The sequence below is a fragment of the Brachyhypopomus gauderio genome, chromosome 6 (assembly GCF_052324685.1).
Source record: "Brachyhypopomus gauderio isolate BG-103 chromosome 6, BGAUD_0.2, whole genome shotgun sequence".
Classification (NCBI taxonomy): domain Eukaryota; kingdom Metazoa; phylum Chordata; class Actinopteri; order Gymnotiformes; family Hypopomidae; genus Brachyhypopomus; species Brachyhypopomus gauderio.
Window position 1 is genome coordinate 9,126,566 of NC_135216.1, and position 17,871 is coordinate 9,144,436.

The window sequence follows — 17,871 nt, forward strand, 5'->3', positions numbered from 1 at the left end:
GCAAATGTTTAATGTATAGTTTAAGGAATGAATGAATAGACGCGCACAAACAACCAGCTTTACACCACTGAGCATCAAAAGAACATATAAAAGTTGTCTTAGTTGTACTGATATCGTTAAACGGAGCTAACAACAGTCGAGCTCACAGTAATCATTTCTTAATGGGAAGATCATCTGTTAATTGTCCTATTTGTTTCACAAAGATATTTCTTTGCTTCTCGGGGTATCTCGCGAAAAGATCGGAAGAATCATGTTTGCATACATTATGCTTATATATTATAAACATAAAAAGAGTGCTGGAGTTGCGCCTCTCCATCCAGCCCCGTGGAGATGAAATGCGTGTCCGCGGGTTTCCGAGCGCTTTAGTTTTGGCCGCCGTGTGATGTCCCCGTCTCGGACCAATCTCGTCCTGCTCTTTAATCTCTCCAGCATCTCTCTCTCTCTCTCTCTCTCTCTCTTCGTCCCACCCCCTCCGCTCTTCTAGCTGGCTGGCGCCGAGTCCCTCTCCGGATGTTCCGAGGTGCGCGCGTCCCAGAGCGCGCGATATAAAGCCTCCGCTGACCGACGGCGCGCGCGAAAGCTCCTGTCCTGCGTCTGGGAGGACTTACAGCGCGAGGCGTCGACCAGCTCGAGACTTCTCACATGACTGCTGTGAACCGAGCATCACCACTCTGAATGATGAGAGCGCTTCCTCGCCCTTTGTCTGGATTAACGCCCATGTAATCGCTCGTTTGCGCTCCCTCCCTACCTGTGTCCAAGTGTAAATCGGTTTGTGTGGTCATGGGGTCTGTAATTGCGTTTTTATCTATGCTGAAGGTCTTAATCGTTCTCTAAAGCGGATACCACCTGGATCTATGTTCCTCAAAGACAAAAGAAACAGCGAAGGGAAATTAGTGGAAGTTTGAGATCAAGGAGGATGCGGGCTACATGTTGGTGCGCCGTCTTTCTCCTCACTCCGACGGTCTATCTGGTAAGTGCATTCTCTGTTGGTATTCTTCATTCCTAGACTTTATTTAAGGAGATAAAAAAACAGGTCTATCAGATTTACTGAAATAAGATTAAATGTTTTGAAGCTGTACTTTTAGTGTTTGCACGTTACTGTAAGTATATATGCAGACTAAACCAACAGTAATGTGATGTGTCTCTTTTCAGAGGAGAAATACAACTTTTCTATTTTCTCTAACCTTTCAAAGCAGCCTCGATTTAATAGCATGGCCATTAAGTAGGCGTAAGAACATATTTACTCTTACAATTGGTGACTTTGTTCATGCAACATTTGGAAAAATAACTTGACTTAAAATTGATATGTTTTGACTCTTTCCAAACATGTTATAACGTTTTTTGAAAAGCTCAGAATTTAATTTTTATGGTGCGCTGTGACGTGAAAATTGAAAAAAAAGTTATTATGAGGGTTAGACTCATGGGGGCGCCACAATAAACGAAAATAGTGGCGGATCTCTAAGTACTGTTCGGACGCGGTTCGGCCTTGCTAAGCCTTTCTCCGATGTTGAATACTCTCGTCTCATGGGCCTTATAAGAAGATGAGGCCCAAGGAAAATGATAACAACAATAATAGATCGATTTAATTAAATTGTTTTTATAAACGATGCTGATTTATTAGTGAATAACCGCGTGTTTTCCTTAAACTCAGTAAGCGTGCGTACATTAACAAGGTAAACTAACAGGAGGCAAAATTAACTCAGTTATTGATTAGGGTAAACTGTAAATGTGTGTCATATATGTTATGTGTTATTCCCGTGAACGATTCTGTTAGAATTACAGGTGAGTTAGAGAGCTTGTACTTTATTACTTTCGAAAAGATTTGGCCACCTTCCTAGGAACCATGCTCGTGTAGCATGTAGCTAGTATGATAATTTACTCCAAAAGCAGCTGTGTATAGGTGAAACTATATTTTAAGTTTCTCTCTCTCCTCTCTCTCTCTCTCTCTCTCTCTCTCTCTCTCTCTCTCACACACACACACACACACACACACACACACACAAACGCACGAACACTTTCAGCGGGTGTTTTTTTCCTAAACTGCAGTATTACAGTAGTAGCATATACCAGTTATATATATAAGAGCTTATATTTCATTTTCACAAATTCAGTAAAATTCGTCTTGTTGCTATTGTAATTCAGGATAGTGTTTCTCTAAATTCCATTAATCATTCAACAGTTTAGTTTGTTATAACAAGTAAACTAATTCAGAAAACATTAGTTATTATTTTGGTATTTTTATTACTAAGGATCACAGTGATAATAAGAGACTTTGAATGACAATACGCACAAGACAAATAAAACGTGAAAGTGTATTCACGTAATGGGCGAATTGCTATGGCTATATTTTTCGAACTGAAGGCAAATTTAATGAAGAAGACCTTGCAAATCGTCACACAGGTATCATTTTAATTGGGTTGGCGCCGCATTATTACCTTTGCAAAAAATGTAAGGTCAGTTTGTAAAATAATGAAAGGACATTGTTTAATCCCATGTAATGTAAAAGAAACGACCACATGCAGGTATAGTCAATGTCTACAGTAATTCAAACTGATGTCCACAAATAGGACAGTCTGTGCTTAGGACCACTGATCCAGACTTTGGCATTGTCCCATTATGTCAGTCCCTCCTCGTCCAGCTCATTGCAGAGTTTTAGACATTTCAAAGCCTCTTATCTGGACAAGATATGAGAGAAGATGTGGAGTAATCCCTCCGGCTGGGCCACTATCTCTTATCAGTGTACTTAGTGCTATGAGCTCTTCCAGTCATCTTTATGCTGTCTGGTTCTCAGAGATATTTTTTCCAGAAATAAATTATATACTTCTAAAAAAAAACCAGGCAAACAGGAAAAATACATTAAAGAAATGGCATTTTCTTTCTTTCTCTCTTTCTTCCTCTTTCATTTGAATTACTGTCACTTACATTAAAGGAAAGTGAGACAGCATTAATCTAGCACTTTATACTGCCTTAAAATATGTACTTTACACTTTTTTTTCATTTTAAAAGGGTTAACTATTTCTCTTTCTATTTTATTACATTTCATTAATGTTGTCATTATTTTTTAAGCGATTTGCATTCACTTGTACTGTAGATACGTTTCATCTTAAACATCCAGCATTAATCAGGTGAAAAAAGTAATGTTGAAAAAGTATGTTCATGTACAATTTTCAGAAGACATTTTTTTTGTTCACACGTGCAGGTAATATACAAAAACAAATCCAGCAACAATAATTAAAATAATTCTATAGAATGTAAAATAATTTGTAGTATGCACAATTTTGAGGGTTTTTTTAACCATTGTCCTTTTTGGTCTTTATCCTAACACGGATTTCAGTACCGTGGACAGATACCAAAAAAAAAAAACTAAACAAATTATTACGCTCCTTAAGTCGAATAGTTCGCGTTCTTTCTTTCTTTCTTTCTTTCTTTCTTTCTTTCTTTCTTTCTTTCTTTCTTTCTTTCAAAATGAAATACATTTGATCTCCAGTCTTTACATCAAACTCTGAAATAAGCCTCGTAGTTTCGTGGTTAACTCCTGTGATCCGCGCATTGTTTGAAGGCTCATATTCGAGCTGGTTCTGTTTTCCGAATCGAGAGACTGGACTTCCAGTGTTGCAGTTATTTTATAACAAAGAAAACAGAACTGTGGAAGCGGGTGGTTTGTACTGGCATTACTTTTAAATGGTTAACTGGTGTCTTCATCTGATCTGTCTACACGTCGACTACTCGAATAAACAACCCAAAGACTCTTATTCGAAATCTGGTAACTGTCCGAGTGTCCAATTATCATTACACAATTAACGTTTGACATCAAGCCCGCAGTGTCCCTACCATGTAGCCATATATTCTTTTAACAGATTTCATTCGGTTAGTGAAACTTCAGTTCTTGTCTAACCTACGAGGATTAGAGTTGAACCCTGACGGTTTTATTTCGTCTTTAAGTCTCTTGTCTGTGCGTAAGCCTCTTGTCCGCTCCAACACGCCATGACCCCGATAAAGCAGAGCAGGCACGCGCCGCAGCAGGTGCGAAAAGCAGGTCTCGTGCGTTAGGAATGACGTAACACGACTACATCGTCGGTCCTACACGTAATTCAGCAACACTGCATAGTATTTTTTTTTTTATTAAATCAACGATTAAATAAATGGCGTGTAGAGAAATTAGCTACGCATTTACATAAACACGTTAAGATTTCCTTCTGGCGTTACTGAAATTTGACTTTCATAAAGTATTACCTTGCTAAAAGGATTGCCTTGTCTTGCAGTTTAGTAGTTTTTAATGTAAAAGGACAGCAGATACTGTACACATTAACAATCAGCATTAACTATTAAATGGCAGGGAGGAAACAACCTTCGGTGAAGGAGCATGCAGTAGACTTGATAATGTAATCACAATGTCATTGTTACATGTCTGTTTCCTAAACACAATCATAAAATTTATAAGGACATGTACACAGAATCGCCGCACAAATTCTCCACATTAAATAGCGTGAAGAGTGAAATCCCGGGCTTCTTCCATGCTTATTCAAGCACTCCGGCTGTTTGGAGGTGCTGCTTAGCTGACTAGTTCCACTCCACTTAAGACTTCATTGGAAAGCTGTGGCCAAGGTCTGCGCTAACCCACTTGAGTCTAATGCAAGGCCAAGCAGGTGTGAAATGACTTGTTCGGGTAAAATCCCTCAGCCTTTTGTGCATTAAAACCTCATCCGTGCTTCAGAAGGCACAAGCGCGGCTCTCCATCACCTGGGGAAACATCAGCACATGCGCTTTTCCTGTAGACAATCACTGTAATGGGGTTAAGTAGAAATGACAAGGCATAGCCTCAAATCACTCCCCAGAGAACCGTATATTAACCACTAGATCAGCAGTACAATTACAGGAACTTTCACAAAAGCTTTTAATGCCGGAATACTAATAATAATTGTCAGCACTCAGCCAACTTAAAGATAAAGGCCTGGTGAAGGAAGCATTGGAGGGACATTTACATAACATTACTTAGTCTTCGTGAAAAAAAAGAAACATAGCCGTTGAAGACCTTGGTAAAATTGACAGAAGATAGGGTGTGCAATACATTGAGTATAGCGGAGTGTCCATCAAAGCCCAGGTGTGTGTGGCTGTGGAGAGGAAGGCTCCATTCTGGGTGCTTGTGTCATATAAGTGTTATGGCTGAAGGATGTTAAACTGAGTGAAGTTATGCAGAGATGAATGAAGAGCAGGACAGTGTTTAGGCTATTTGTGGAACAGTGTAAGGTCTCTGCAAGCCTACATTCACACACACACACACACACACACACACACACACACACACACACACACACACACACACACACACACACACACACACACACACACACACGCCTGCATGCATGCAAGCATGTGCACGCACACAAACTCGCACACATTACTATTTAACATACTTGAGTTCAAATGAATTCCACAATCCATTTATCACAATCATTGCTCTTGTTAAGGGCATCTGTATCACAGTTAAGGACAATTGCATTATGTTAATGTATGAGAAGTACTGCAAGGAAGATCAACAAATAAAACTGTAAGTAATAAAATATGGATGAAGCATATATACACTCTACTTGCATTCCATGTAAGAACACACACACACACACACATATTCATACACACACACAGACACACCCACACACACACACACACACACACACACACACACATCTTGGCATGCTTGCAAGTGCATGTGCGCGCGTGCACACACACACACACACACACACACACACACACACACACACACACACACACACACACACACACACACACACACACACACTGCTGACTCTGTAAAAATCAACCTTCAAAAGAGGTTTATGGTCCAACAGGTTATAGCGGGTTATGGTTATCCCTTAAGTTTGAGGTCGGAATTAATATTTCCATGGGTGTATGTGTGGATAATATATGGTCTTGTGTGAGAAATGAAGAATGCCACTGTAGGGTTGATATTTGAATAAATCCTCTAATTCAATCTTTAGCAGTATATCTACTATTCCACACAGATTTTGGTATCAGTGAATGAACAACTCAGGGAACCTTTGAATGAGCTTTGCTTTTTGGGTGACTGTTCCCTGGCAACACATCATGTGAAACTAACCTGATAAACCTTATATTATTTGTCTCATTTGTCTGTGTTAAAGCTAGTTATTGTTGACGAGTTATTCCTATTTGTTACTCTGTGAAATCTCCTTAATTAATTAATGTTTGCATGTTTCTTCATTGGTCTGTTAGTTTGTTTATCACTTTAAGATTTACACTTTCCTGTGACCATCTGTCCTCAACCCCCAGTGTCTGACTTTCGTGGGACCCTTATCCCACGCACATGTGAAAACACACACACACACACACACACACACACACACACACACACACACACACACACACACACACACACACACACACACACACACACACACACACACACACACACACACACACACAGGGGGACAGGGAGACACACAGACAAAAATAGAGGGTGAGAGACAGACAAAGAGCAGAAAGATTCAACATGAGGTAGAGGTAAGACAAGGTTAGTTTGATTAATGACTACAGTCTCCATTCTCCCCTTCACAAACTCCTCCTGAAATTCAATCACACTCACAGTTCAGAGTTCAGAGGTCACAGCTCACTGGAATTCCACTGGATTTGGAAAACCATACCACAGAAGGACCTAAACCTCTCAAAGGGTAGATTTTTTCATCCTCACTATTTATAGCAGCATTCTCTCAGCCCTTTGCCTTCAATACCCTCCTGATAGGTGCTCCTTCAAAGTAGCAACTGAAGCTACAGAGACTCATAACTTCTATTCATGTGTTTAAGAGGCGAGAATTGGGGAAATGCATTCAAAATGTTGGAGATGGTGGATTATTCCACACACAGAGGAGCTTCATTTGTAGAACTGCCATCTGCTGTCGTTACTTGAATTCAACTCAATTCATATCCACATATTTGCGTGCAAGCATACAAAACCAAGAGACATTTGAATCTTAGAAAAAGAAAATATGAGTTCTTTCAGTATGTGCTGTTTACATGAAACCTACCTGGTCTGGTCTATTCTGGGAGCAATATATCAAAATAGCTTAGCAACAGACAAGGTCTTAAGGCTACTCTTCAGGGATGAGTGAGGAAGCTCAGAGTCCTGCTGTGACCATCAGTATTCAGTGTCTGGCTTTGTTCTTCTCTAAGTATTCTACGCTACACATTTCTATCTTGTCCTCTCTGAAGGAGAACTACATCAAATTCAGGACAGAAAGAGTGGGATCAGATTAATATCGAAACCCCTTTTATTTGGCATATATTTAATCTGGGTCTATATACCTTAAAGTGGCTACAAACCATGTTTGCAGGTCTTTATAACTTCCGTCTGACTAATCAGGGGACTAATACTCCCCTTTACTGTTAATGCCACACCCTCCTTCCAAACGACTCTCCAAAGTGCCCTTAGCCCAGCCTTCTGTGTGCTGTTAGAGCATGCACAACCCAAAGGGGCAGGCAGGACAGACCGCCTCTTGGTAGAGAAGTCAACTGCTCAGTTAGTACAAGTGGACTGAAGTGATATATTTATGCTGCTGATTACAAAGACCAGGTCAGAGTTTTTTTTTTTTTCATTTTCTGAGCACGTTTAGTAATACAAACCAGCATGTGAAACCAAACTCAGATCTGTAAATCACACATATGTTTGTTATAAGTTATAGTTAAGATAATATACTGTATACCCCTGTGTTACACAAATTTTCAACGGTATAAAATGTAATGTATTATGGTAATGCAAGTTACTGTAATATGTTAATAGAAAAGTTTGTAAAAAAGACTTTTAGAGATCATTTTGGATTTTGCATAAGTTTGTGGTGTGGCTAAACTGATTGGCCTGTTTTTCTGATGTATGTAGACTTTGGCCCCTGGCAGGCTCCTCTCTGCAGAACTGCCATGGCTCTCATGAGTCATGGTTGACTTTACACCTCCTTTTTTAAAAGTCCTTGCAATTGTTCAATTTCTTAAAATAAAAATATCTTTCTGCAGAGGGAGGCCAATTTTCTTATCATAACTGCTAAAGTCATAGAATTATCCCTTCAGGAAATGTCACAATGTTCCATTTGGTACCAAATATACCAGCAGTGATGGAGCTGTTTCTGAAGGTATATATGCCTGTCATTTTTAGCCTCTAACTGCTAGTACAGAGCTCTGTCATCCACATCATGCAACACTCGTAGTGTCTGTGGACCCCATTCTATAAATTGGTACTTGGCATTAATAACGTCTTAACTGGGCTTTGATGAATTACCAGTGACCTTAAAGTTACTGCATAAAAAAGCCAGTAGTATATATATATATATATATATATATATATATATATATATATATATATATATATATATATATATATATATATATATATATAATTATATATATATATAATCCATATTTAAAATATGTCTCTTTTTAAATGTTGCTGATTACAAGTTTTTGATTTTTATACATATCTTTTTACTGAAAATGATATTTTATGATGCTTGTTGATTGATATTGATAATCAACATATTGATTTTGAACCTATAAGACTTTTCATTGTGATCTTGTTTTTATAAAAATCAAAGCAAATCTGTTACTTTCAAGTGTGTGTGTGTGTGTGTGTGTGTGTGTGTGTGTGTGTGTGTGTGTGTGTGTGTGTGTGTGTGTGTGTGTGTTGGAGAAGGCGTACATGCATGTTTATGAGCATCAGTCACATTTCCATCTGAAGTACTCTGTTGTTAGTTTTATTGTAGCTGTCAGTCAATAAGTGATACATTCATACGTTTCTGTCACGGGAGAAGCTGGGAGAGAGAGCGGGAGAACACTTGTGTGGCATGTGAACACTGCAGACCTGTTAACAAGAAGAAAAGACCAATCAGAGTGCTTGTCACTCCTCATTCGTTGGATGACAATATTACATTTCATGGCTCGTCCCAGGAGATTTCTGTCTTATTGATTTCGAGAATTACATTTTTTTCTTCTCTTTCTCTGGCCGTGTGAGCTCAGTGCCAGTGCAGGATACTGAGGAAAGTGTTCAGGTGAGAAGAGGAGACATTCATGGACAGAGCTGTGCGGGAGGGACATGAGAGAGGGGACACATAGGACAGAGAGCTCAGGTACTTGGACTGATAGCTGCCAGTCATTGTCATGATAAGATCTGCCCTGTTGACTAAAGTATTAAGGTGGTAGAGACAGACGCTGAATAGGAACTGGGAGCTATCAAGTGTCATTATGTCTTACCCATTCTCTCCTTCCCTCTCTCTCTCTCTCTCTCTTTCTCTCTCTCCCTCTCTCACTTATTTCCTGCCAGTGCTCATGCTCAGACTTCTTCTTTGTGCCTGAATATGCACGTGCGGTTCTTTGTGATTATACGCATGTGTATGTTTGTGTGAGCGCACAGTGCAGAGGTACACAGCGGCACCTAATCACAAAGTTACCACCGTGGTACATTATTGGGGTCCGCACATTTACATTAGGCTCATTAGACCCGGGAAAGCTCTGGGTGTTCCAGAGTGCCTTTCATCCTCTGCCCTGTTTTAAGGACACGTCATCGGTAAGTGTTTTGTGTTCCAGGAACCATAATGGTCCTTTTCATAGATTTCTTTTATCTCACTCCTTATGCATTACAGCATTGTGTTGAAACACTGTAATTAATGACACACATTGCAGTTCTGATACTTGTTATGTTTGATCCAGGGTTTTTATCCGGAGAATAACGTGGGTTAACTCATTTGTATTCAGTTTTACTATTTATTCATGTTTGCCAGGAGAAACACCATTGCTCTGCGCTAATATGACACGCATGTCCTTCCATTTTGTAACGATCTGCACGGGGCAGAACAGGGAGGCGGACACAAGCGCTGAGGAGAGCGAGATTTATTAATGGAAATTCCAAAGGCAGAGTCGAAGTCACGGGCATGGGTCATATCGGGAAGGCAGTCAGAACACGAAATGTACAAAGGCATAGAATACGGACAAGGAAAACAACAAAGCAGACTAACTCAGGGAGGACAGGCAAAATACAAGGAACACAGGTAACAAAGCGCAAACTACAAACGGCAGTACTCACACAGAACAGGTTTTGACAAAAAGACCGATACAGACACGGGAGACACAGGGACTATTATACACGGAACTAAACTAGGGACAGGTGATGACAATGACACTGGGGCGTGGCAACAAACAAGGAAACACGAAGACAAACGAGCAGGGCGGGACAAACAGGCAGGGAACACGGACATGAGGGAACCCAGAGTGACAGCTAGGAGAGGGGGCGTAGCCGCACGTGACAGAACCCCCCCTCAAAGCGTGCCACTCCGGGGCACGCAAGGGCAGACAGGACAGGGAACCAGACTAGGACAAGACAGGGAACCACGGAACACGGCGAGGGACAGGGACAGCAGACACGGGACGGACCGGAGGGACAGGACCAGACAAAATAGGACGGGGGACCTGGGACACGGCAGGGACTGGAGACAGGGAGACAGGCCAAGAGCTGGGCCGGGACACGGCATGACACGGGACACAGGGGGGCAGGACAGGGCCAGGGCGAGGCACAGGAGCAGGACTGGACCGGACAGGACTGGGGACAGACACTGGAGCGGGGCCAGGGGACAGGGCAGAGGTAAACACTGAGGCAAACACGGCCTGGACGATGGTGACGGGGACAGGAACAAGGTGGGTAACAACTAGGGGAACAGACACGGGGACCGGGACAGAGACGACACCACAGGAAACAGACACAGGAACAGGAACATGGACACGAACAGACACAACCACGGGGACAGGGACCAAAACAAAACCAGGGATGGGACCAGGGAGCAAGGGGAACACGGGCAACGGAACATAGGAGGCACATGGCGGAGCAGGGGGAACACAAAGTCCATGCCCAACAGGGGGCAGCACAGTCTCTCGGGGCACAGGCGCGGCCGGGCGGCGGGCAGCGGGCACAGGCGCGGCCGGGCGGCGGGCAGCGGGCACAGGCGCGGCCGGGCGGCGGGCAGCGGGCACAGGCGCGGCCGGGCGGCGGGCAGCGGGCACAGGCGTGGCCGGGCGGCGGGCAGCGGGCACAGGCGCAGCCGGGCGGCGGGCAGCGGGCACAGGCGCAGCCGGGCGGCGGGCAGCGGGCACAGGCGCAGCCGGGCGGCGGGCAGCGGGAACAGGCAGGGTCCGCTGGCGGGCAGCGGGAACAGGCAGGGTCCGCTGGCGGGCAGCGGGAACAGGCAGGGTCCGCTGGCGGGCAGCGGGAACAGGCAGGGTCCGCTGGCGGGCAGCGGGAACAGGCAGGGTCCGCTGGCGGGCAGCGGGAACAGGAACCGGCGTGGACGACCCCTCCTGGGTCGCGGGGACAGGAACCGGCGTGGACGACCCCTCCTGGGTCGCGGGGACAGGAACCGGCGTGAACGACCTCTCCTGGGTCGCGGGGACAGGAACCGGCATGGACGACCTCTCCAGGGTCGCGGGGACAGGAACCGGCGTGGACGACCCCTCCAGGGTCGCGGGGACAGGAACCGGCGTGGACGACCCCTCCAGGGTCGCGGGGACAGGAACCGGCGTGGACGACCCCTCCAGGGTCGCGGGGACAGGAACCGGCGTGGACTGCCGACGGGCAGCGGGGACAGGAATCCGAGGTGAGGAGATGCACTCGGGGGGCGGAGCCACCAAGCCGACGTCCTCGGGGGGCGGAACCGCCAAGCCGACATCCTCGGGGGGCGGAACCGCCAAGCCGACGTCCTCGGGGGGCGGAACCGCCAAGCCGACGTCCTCGGGGGGCGGAACCGCCAAGCCGACGTCCTCGGGGGGCGGAACCGCCAAGCCGACGTCCTCGGGGGGCGGAACCGCCAAGCCGACGTCCTCGGGGGGCGGAACCGCCAAGCCGACGTCCTCGGGGGGCGGAGCCACCATACTGACGTCATCGGGGGGCGTGTCCGCCAAGCCGACGTCCTCGGGGGGCGGAGCCACCATACTGACGTCATCGGGGGGCGTGTCCGCCAAGCCAACGTCCTCGGGGGGCGGAGCCACCATACTGACGTCATCGGGGGGCGTGTCCGCCCAGCCGACGTGGCTTGTACTCCCCCCCAAAAAATACTTGGGGGTGTCGTGTGGAGTAGCCGGCGGGATCAGCGGTGGTAGGTCCTCTTCCTCAGGGTCCGGGTTGAGCCTGGAAGAACACACAGACACAGAAGCCCCTCGGCGGCTCTCTCTGCGACGGCTCCGCCTCCTCTGAGGCGTCGGGAGCTCGCAGAAGTCATCGAGAGCCAACCGAGGGTTTAGCAAACGCCAGTCTGTGCACTCAATCCGTCTGCCCGCGACTTGTACTATAGGTTTCTCCTCCCTATAGTGATCAAGCCGGGCAGACACGTAGCGCTCAACAGGAGTCTCGACGCGAAAGCCAGTCGAAACCGAAAGTGACTGGGCTTTCGTTGGTGCGCGTCGAGACTTCCGTGTTCCCACAGCGCCAGGGGAATTTCTGTCTCTGGTTCGTTCACGCTGCGATATCGGAGAGTTGAACTGGACCGAACCAGCCAACATCTCATCACAGCGATTAAACTCACCAGAGTCTCGCTCCCTCGCTGTGTCCTTGTAGGATCGGTCTTTATGTAACGATCTGCACGGGGCAGAACAGGGAGGCGGACACAAGCGCTGAGGAGAGCGAGATTTATTAATGGAAATTCCAAAGGCAGAGTCGAAGTCACGGGCATGGGTCATATCGGGAAGGCAGTCAGAACACGAAATGTACAAAGGCATAGAATACGGACAAGGAAAACAACAAAGCAGACTAACTCAGGGAGGACAGGCAAAATACAAGGAACACAGGTAACAAAGCGCAAACTACAAACGGCAGTACTCACACAGAACAGGTTTTGACAAAAAGACCGATACAGACACGGGAGACACAGGGACTATTATACACGGAACTAAACTAGGGACAGGTGATGACAATGACACTGGGGCGTGGCAACAAACAAGGAAACACGAAGACAAACGAGCAGGGCGGGACAAACAGGCAGGGAACACGGACATGAGGGAACCCAGAGTGACAGCTAGGAGAGGGGGCGTAGCCGCACGTGACACATTTACAGACATTTTAAATGAAGACTAAGCCCTACTTAGATCAGCCCTTCAGCGTTTGGACACTGATTCAGATTTTTTACCTGATTGCAAAACAAATACAGCTTATAAGACACCTAACAGATTTATACTGTTGTAGCCCAAATATGAAAGAGTTTCTCACCCGCTGTGTGAATTGATTCGGTATGGGCGTGAACCTTACGTTCATGCTTCTAATCGGTGTGTTTGTTTCCTGCAGTTCTCGGTTGTCCCAGTCGTCTTTCTCACGAGCTAATGTCTTCACCTCGGGCGCTCAGACTTCGGTATCAGACTGAGCCACAGAACGTGCTTAGCATGACTTGCCCTGACGTAACCGTTACATCCATCTGGAGTTCGTGTGTGTTTGATGGACCTGCCGTGTACTGTAGCTGCACTCATAGCTGCACTAGCACATTATTCCCATTACTAGAAGTGCAACAACACAACAGTTGTGGTTTAAGAGGCCTGTGTATTTCTTTCTTGTAGGTTTCCACTGACAAAAGCACATCTCAAAATTAATTCAACAGTCGAATAATTCAACTGTCTGGGATTGGTGATATTGGTGAGCAATAATGACGTACCCAACTATTTATAGTGACGTGATCACATTCAAGCTTGATTCACTTAGACTCTTCAGCAGGCTGGGGCCACTGCAAGCATGTGTGTTCATCAGGAATCTGACCCATAAGACATGCACCAGGTCTCACTGTGTGCAGACCACTGTCAGCCAGACTTCAGGCAATGGGAAATTCTTTTATCTCCACTGGGCCTTCCAAAAATCTTTTGACTGACTGTGTCACAGTCATGAAAATGCTTACAAATATAATATAATAAAACAATATTTTTAGTGAAGTTAATATGGCATTTAATAACTCTTGACCCCCCTCCCCCCCAGACATCCTGAGGTGTCTGTTTTAATTAGGGAGGTGTGCTGTCCTCTGTGTGGATGAGGGAGTATTTATCAGATCGATTGGAGATGATGGGGGTAGTGAGGGGTGGAGTGGCGTGGCATTGTGATAGATGCTCTCTGTTCCCCTAGTGGTGCGTGAGGACTGCTAATCTGTCAGCTCTCAAAAGTCATTACTTAAAACATTAGTCTGCTTCATAGCAGTGGGCTCTCAGCTACAGACAGCCAAGCACAAGCTCCCACAATGCCTCCGTGGGGAGTACGCTACAAAATGGTATGAAATGGTCCGCTTGTGTGTGTGTGTGTGTGTGTGTGTGTGTGTGTGTGTGTGTGTGTGTGTGTGTGTGTTTAAGTGAGAAAAGGGCATGATGGTATACGGATGATGTTTTGTCGTTGTCTTTACCTTTTACTAGATTGTTTGACCCTAGTCTTTGTTTGGATTTCTAAGGTGTGTATACCAGCACATGATCTGGTATCACAATCTTCACCTCAGACAACAATATAACTACCTAACTAGTTAACCACGTAACTAAGAAAACAAACAAACAAACAAATGTGCTTGTAATAACTAAAAACACATTTTTGATTAATAAAAATAATCATTAGAATGTAAACTCCTAAATTCTATTCTAACTCAACTATATTCCCACACACTGATTCCCATGGTATTGCATTTATTTTAGCTGTCTATGGTTGTCTGAAGGAATCAGGGAGTCCAAGTGACCCAGTGTCTGATGGTAAAATGGCTGTCATGAAGGCCTTCTCTTTCTCGTGTGGTTTCTGTCATCAAACCATCTTCCTGCATAAGACACTGAAGGTTCACCTCAGTCTCTTTCACATAACATAACACAGGTAGCAGCAGAAATCATTTGATGTTTTCTGTCAAGACTCTTTGAACTAGACTGATGTTGATGACATTTCTTCAGAGTCAACATGCAGATTCATCCATCTGATAATTTAACTTGACATTTTTCAATTTCTTTCCTAAAACTGCATTTTCACACCAGTCTACAGTCTCCCACTGGGCTCTGAATTATTACTGACAGCACCCATAAACTACTGCATGTTTTTAAATGGTTGCATTTCTCTTTAAGGAAATCTTTTAAAGTAAATCTAGTGTTGAAATGGCTTTACTCCTCGTGATGTGTTTTCTGAAATTCTGTATGAATTGCCTGTCCTGAGACATCAGACGTCTGAAATATCGCTGATTAAATATCCACCATCTTCCCTGTCTGTGCGACTCTCTCCCTCACAATCACAAACACACACACACACACACACACACACACACACACACACACACACACACACACACACACACACACACACACACATACACATACACACACACACACACACACACACACACACACACACACACACACACACACACACACACACAAATAAATCCGCTAGAGAAATCTGTAAACTATTGACTATACAAAATCCTCTGTGAATGGCTCAAGCGCTAAAGCCATTGCCAAACAACCCCGGTATTAATTGAATGGGTTTATGGCCAGGAAGGCTTTCAGAGTCAGCACAAATGTATTATTAGTCACATAAATGGGTAATGTCAAGCATGGGCATGTGTGTGCATGTTTCCTGCTTTGTAATAGTCATTTAATGAGGAGGAAGTCCAGTTGAAGTGGCAGGTTTGGGGGGGGGGGGGTGCTATCAGCTACCATGTTGAGGGTCATACTCAAGCACCGCCCCCTGTGATATCACCACCGATCCTCAGCCACACTGAATCACACCACGTGGCCTGTAGAAGATAACGAGATGGTCCTCTTAACCTGTTTTACCCTGTGCCCTTTCATACGAACTCATATCCACACTTAGGCTCTACTTGCATAATAAGAGAAATAACGTATTTGAATATGTTCTGTGTGTCTCGGCCTGTGTGTGTAGTTACGCGAACGTACGCCATACGCATAAATCTGCTCATGCGCGAAATTTTATTTTGATTAAAATGCATTTGATTAGGCAAAACCTGTACCCACAGACGAATTCCTTTTTTTAAGTTTAGCATTTCATTATTTATTCTATTGGTGCTCCATCGGGCTCCAAACCTCTGATCAGTCTCGATATATTCCAGCAGAGCTGGACCACTAGTGCCTTTCCAAGAAGAAGAGAGAAATGGTACTTCTGTGCGTGTCTGTGCTACTCCAGGGCCTGCTTTGATGTGCTATTAGTCTGTGAAAGTACATTAGACCAATGGGACAGTGTGTCTTACCAAGTAATACTTAGTAATCAGAGCAGTGGATAACCCAGAAGGGGGTTTTGAAATTAGTTTTATAATCTCCACTTGACACAAATATATCCATTCCCTTTTAAATCAGGCCCTGGGAGTGTGTGGGGAGATGGAGTACGAACACCTCTGCCATGCCACAGAAAAACAGTGATAAGAGAGATTTTACACCCCACGTCACTGCAATAACACGTTGGTAATTGGAGGGACATGATGTGGTACAAACTTATGTTGGATGGAGCTGGTCCACTGCTCAGAGTACTTCCATGCCTGGGACGTGTTCAGAACCTCTCATTATATACATAGTGAAGATATATGAGACATCTGCTGTCCTCCAGGATTTGTTTTATTTAAAAAGGTCCTTTAATAAAATGGAATAAGAAATGCACAATTCCTACTATACCTCTAGAGGATGTGAAGAATAGGGGTTATCTATCAAGGCAGTTTTTAAGCGGTGTGTATCAAGGAAGTATCTGGATGGAGAATGGCATTTTCTACCAGGAGAACGGAGACCAAACACAGATCCACCCTGCACGATTGGGTGAGATGATTCCAGTGCATTGTGGCACTATTTAAGGTTAAATCTAGCATACAGCACAGCATTTACTTTCATTTATGAAGCCGCTGTTTGTTTGCTCCTCCACATTAACTACACATCCTGCACAAATCCTGCATGTTCCTGTTCGCACTCTCCAGCTCTCTCAGACGGACTACTCCTCTCGCTGCCCTGTGCCTATATATACACACACATTCTCTCTCTCTCTCTCTCTCTCTCTCTCTCTCTCTCTCTCTCTCTATCTCTCTCACTCTCTCTCTCTCTTCCCCTGTCACTGATTGTCGATAATGTAAGCACCTTAGAATGGTGCAGCCAGTCAGTACAGAGTCAAACACTCTCATACATCATCAAGAATTCTATGTCCCAGCATGACAAGGATCCCTTGAGCATTAGCTGTGAAGTATAGGCTATTATACACACCTGTTCTTCCCATAAGGGGGTGGAGATGTGGAGATATCCAGGTATGGTAGAATTACTCAGGACTTCTGTTGAGTATTCAGCAAAAATACAAATTTTTTTTTACCTAATTCAGTGCATGCTTCTGGCAAACAAATTTTAAATCTATTTTACTGCAAAAAATATGCAGACGGTTATGACTATACATTTATGATTGTGCATACCTAGATCTGATTGTGTCAAAATTTATTTCTTTTCTCCTAATCTGTAACTCATCAGACAGTCAAATTAACCATATGTCCTGCTATTTGTAGTATGAAACAGTGAACTGAGAAGCTCTGAGAGACACGACTCCCCTTTTTACATAATTCCAGGGGGAAAGTGCATAAATTTACATTTAAACAGTTTCTATTTTTTTACCACATGAGTGGTTTTGGTCTGGACAATAAGCCAAAGGAAAAAAAAGGAAAAATGCAGATGAATTCTTTCAAATGTCTTCTTATTCAGAACGAATGCAGGGCATTATTTGCAAAGCCTCATGGATCTTCGGCGTTTCGCGTCTGCACTCTGGTTACCCCAGGCCTCCCCTCCTCGCCTGCTTCATCTATTTGCACTTCATTCATTTGCTGAATCTGGTGGCTGCAAATA

General features: G+C 44.4%; 1 protein-coding gene across 1 annotated transcript in view; it reads left to right on the top strand.

The window, feature by feature from the left end:
• Positions 1-480: 480 nt before the first annotated feature.
• Positions 481-17,871, top strand: part of nxph1 (neurexophilin 1) — a 28,201-nt gene continuing 10,810 nt past the window's right edge. Inside the window, exon 1 of the mRNA XM_077008520.1 lies at positions 481-970. Within this exon, the coding sequence (XP_076864635.1) occupies positions 917-970 (54 nt within the window). The 5' untranslated portion in view covers positions 481-916. The remainder of the gene's footprint in view (positions 971-17,871) is intronic.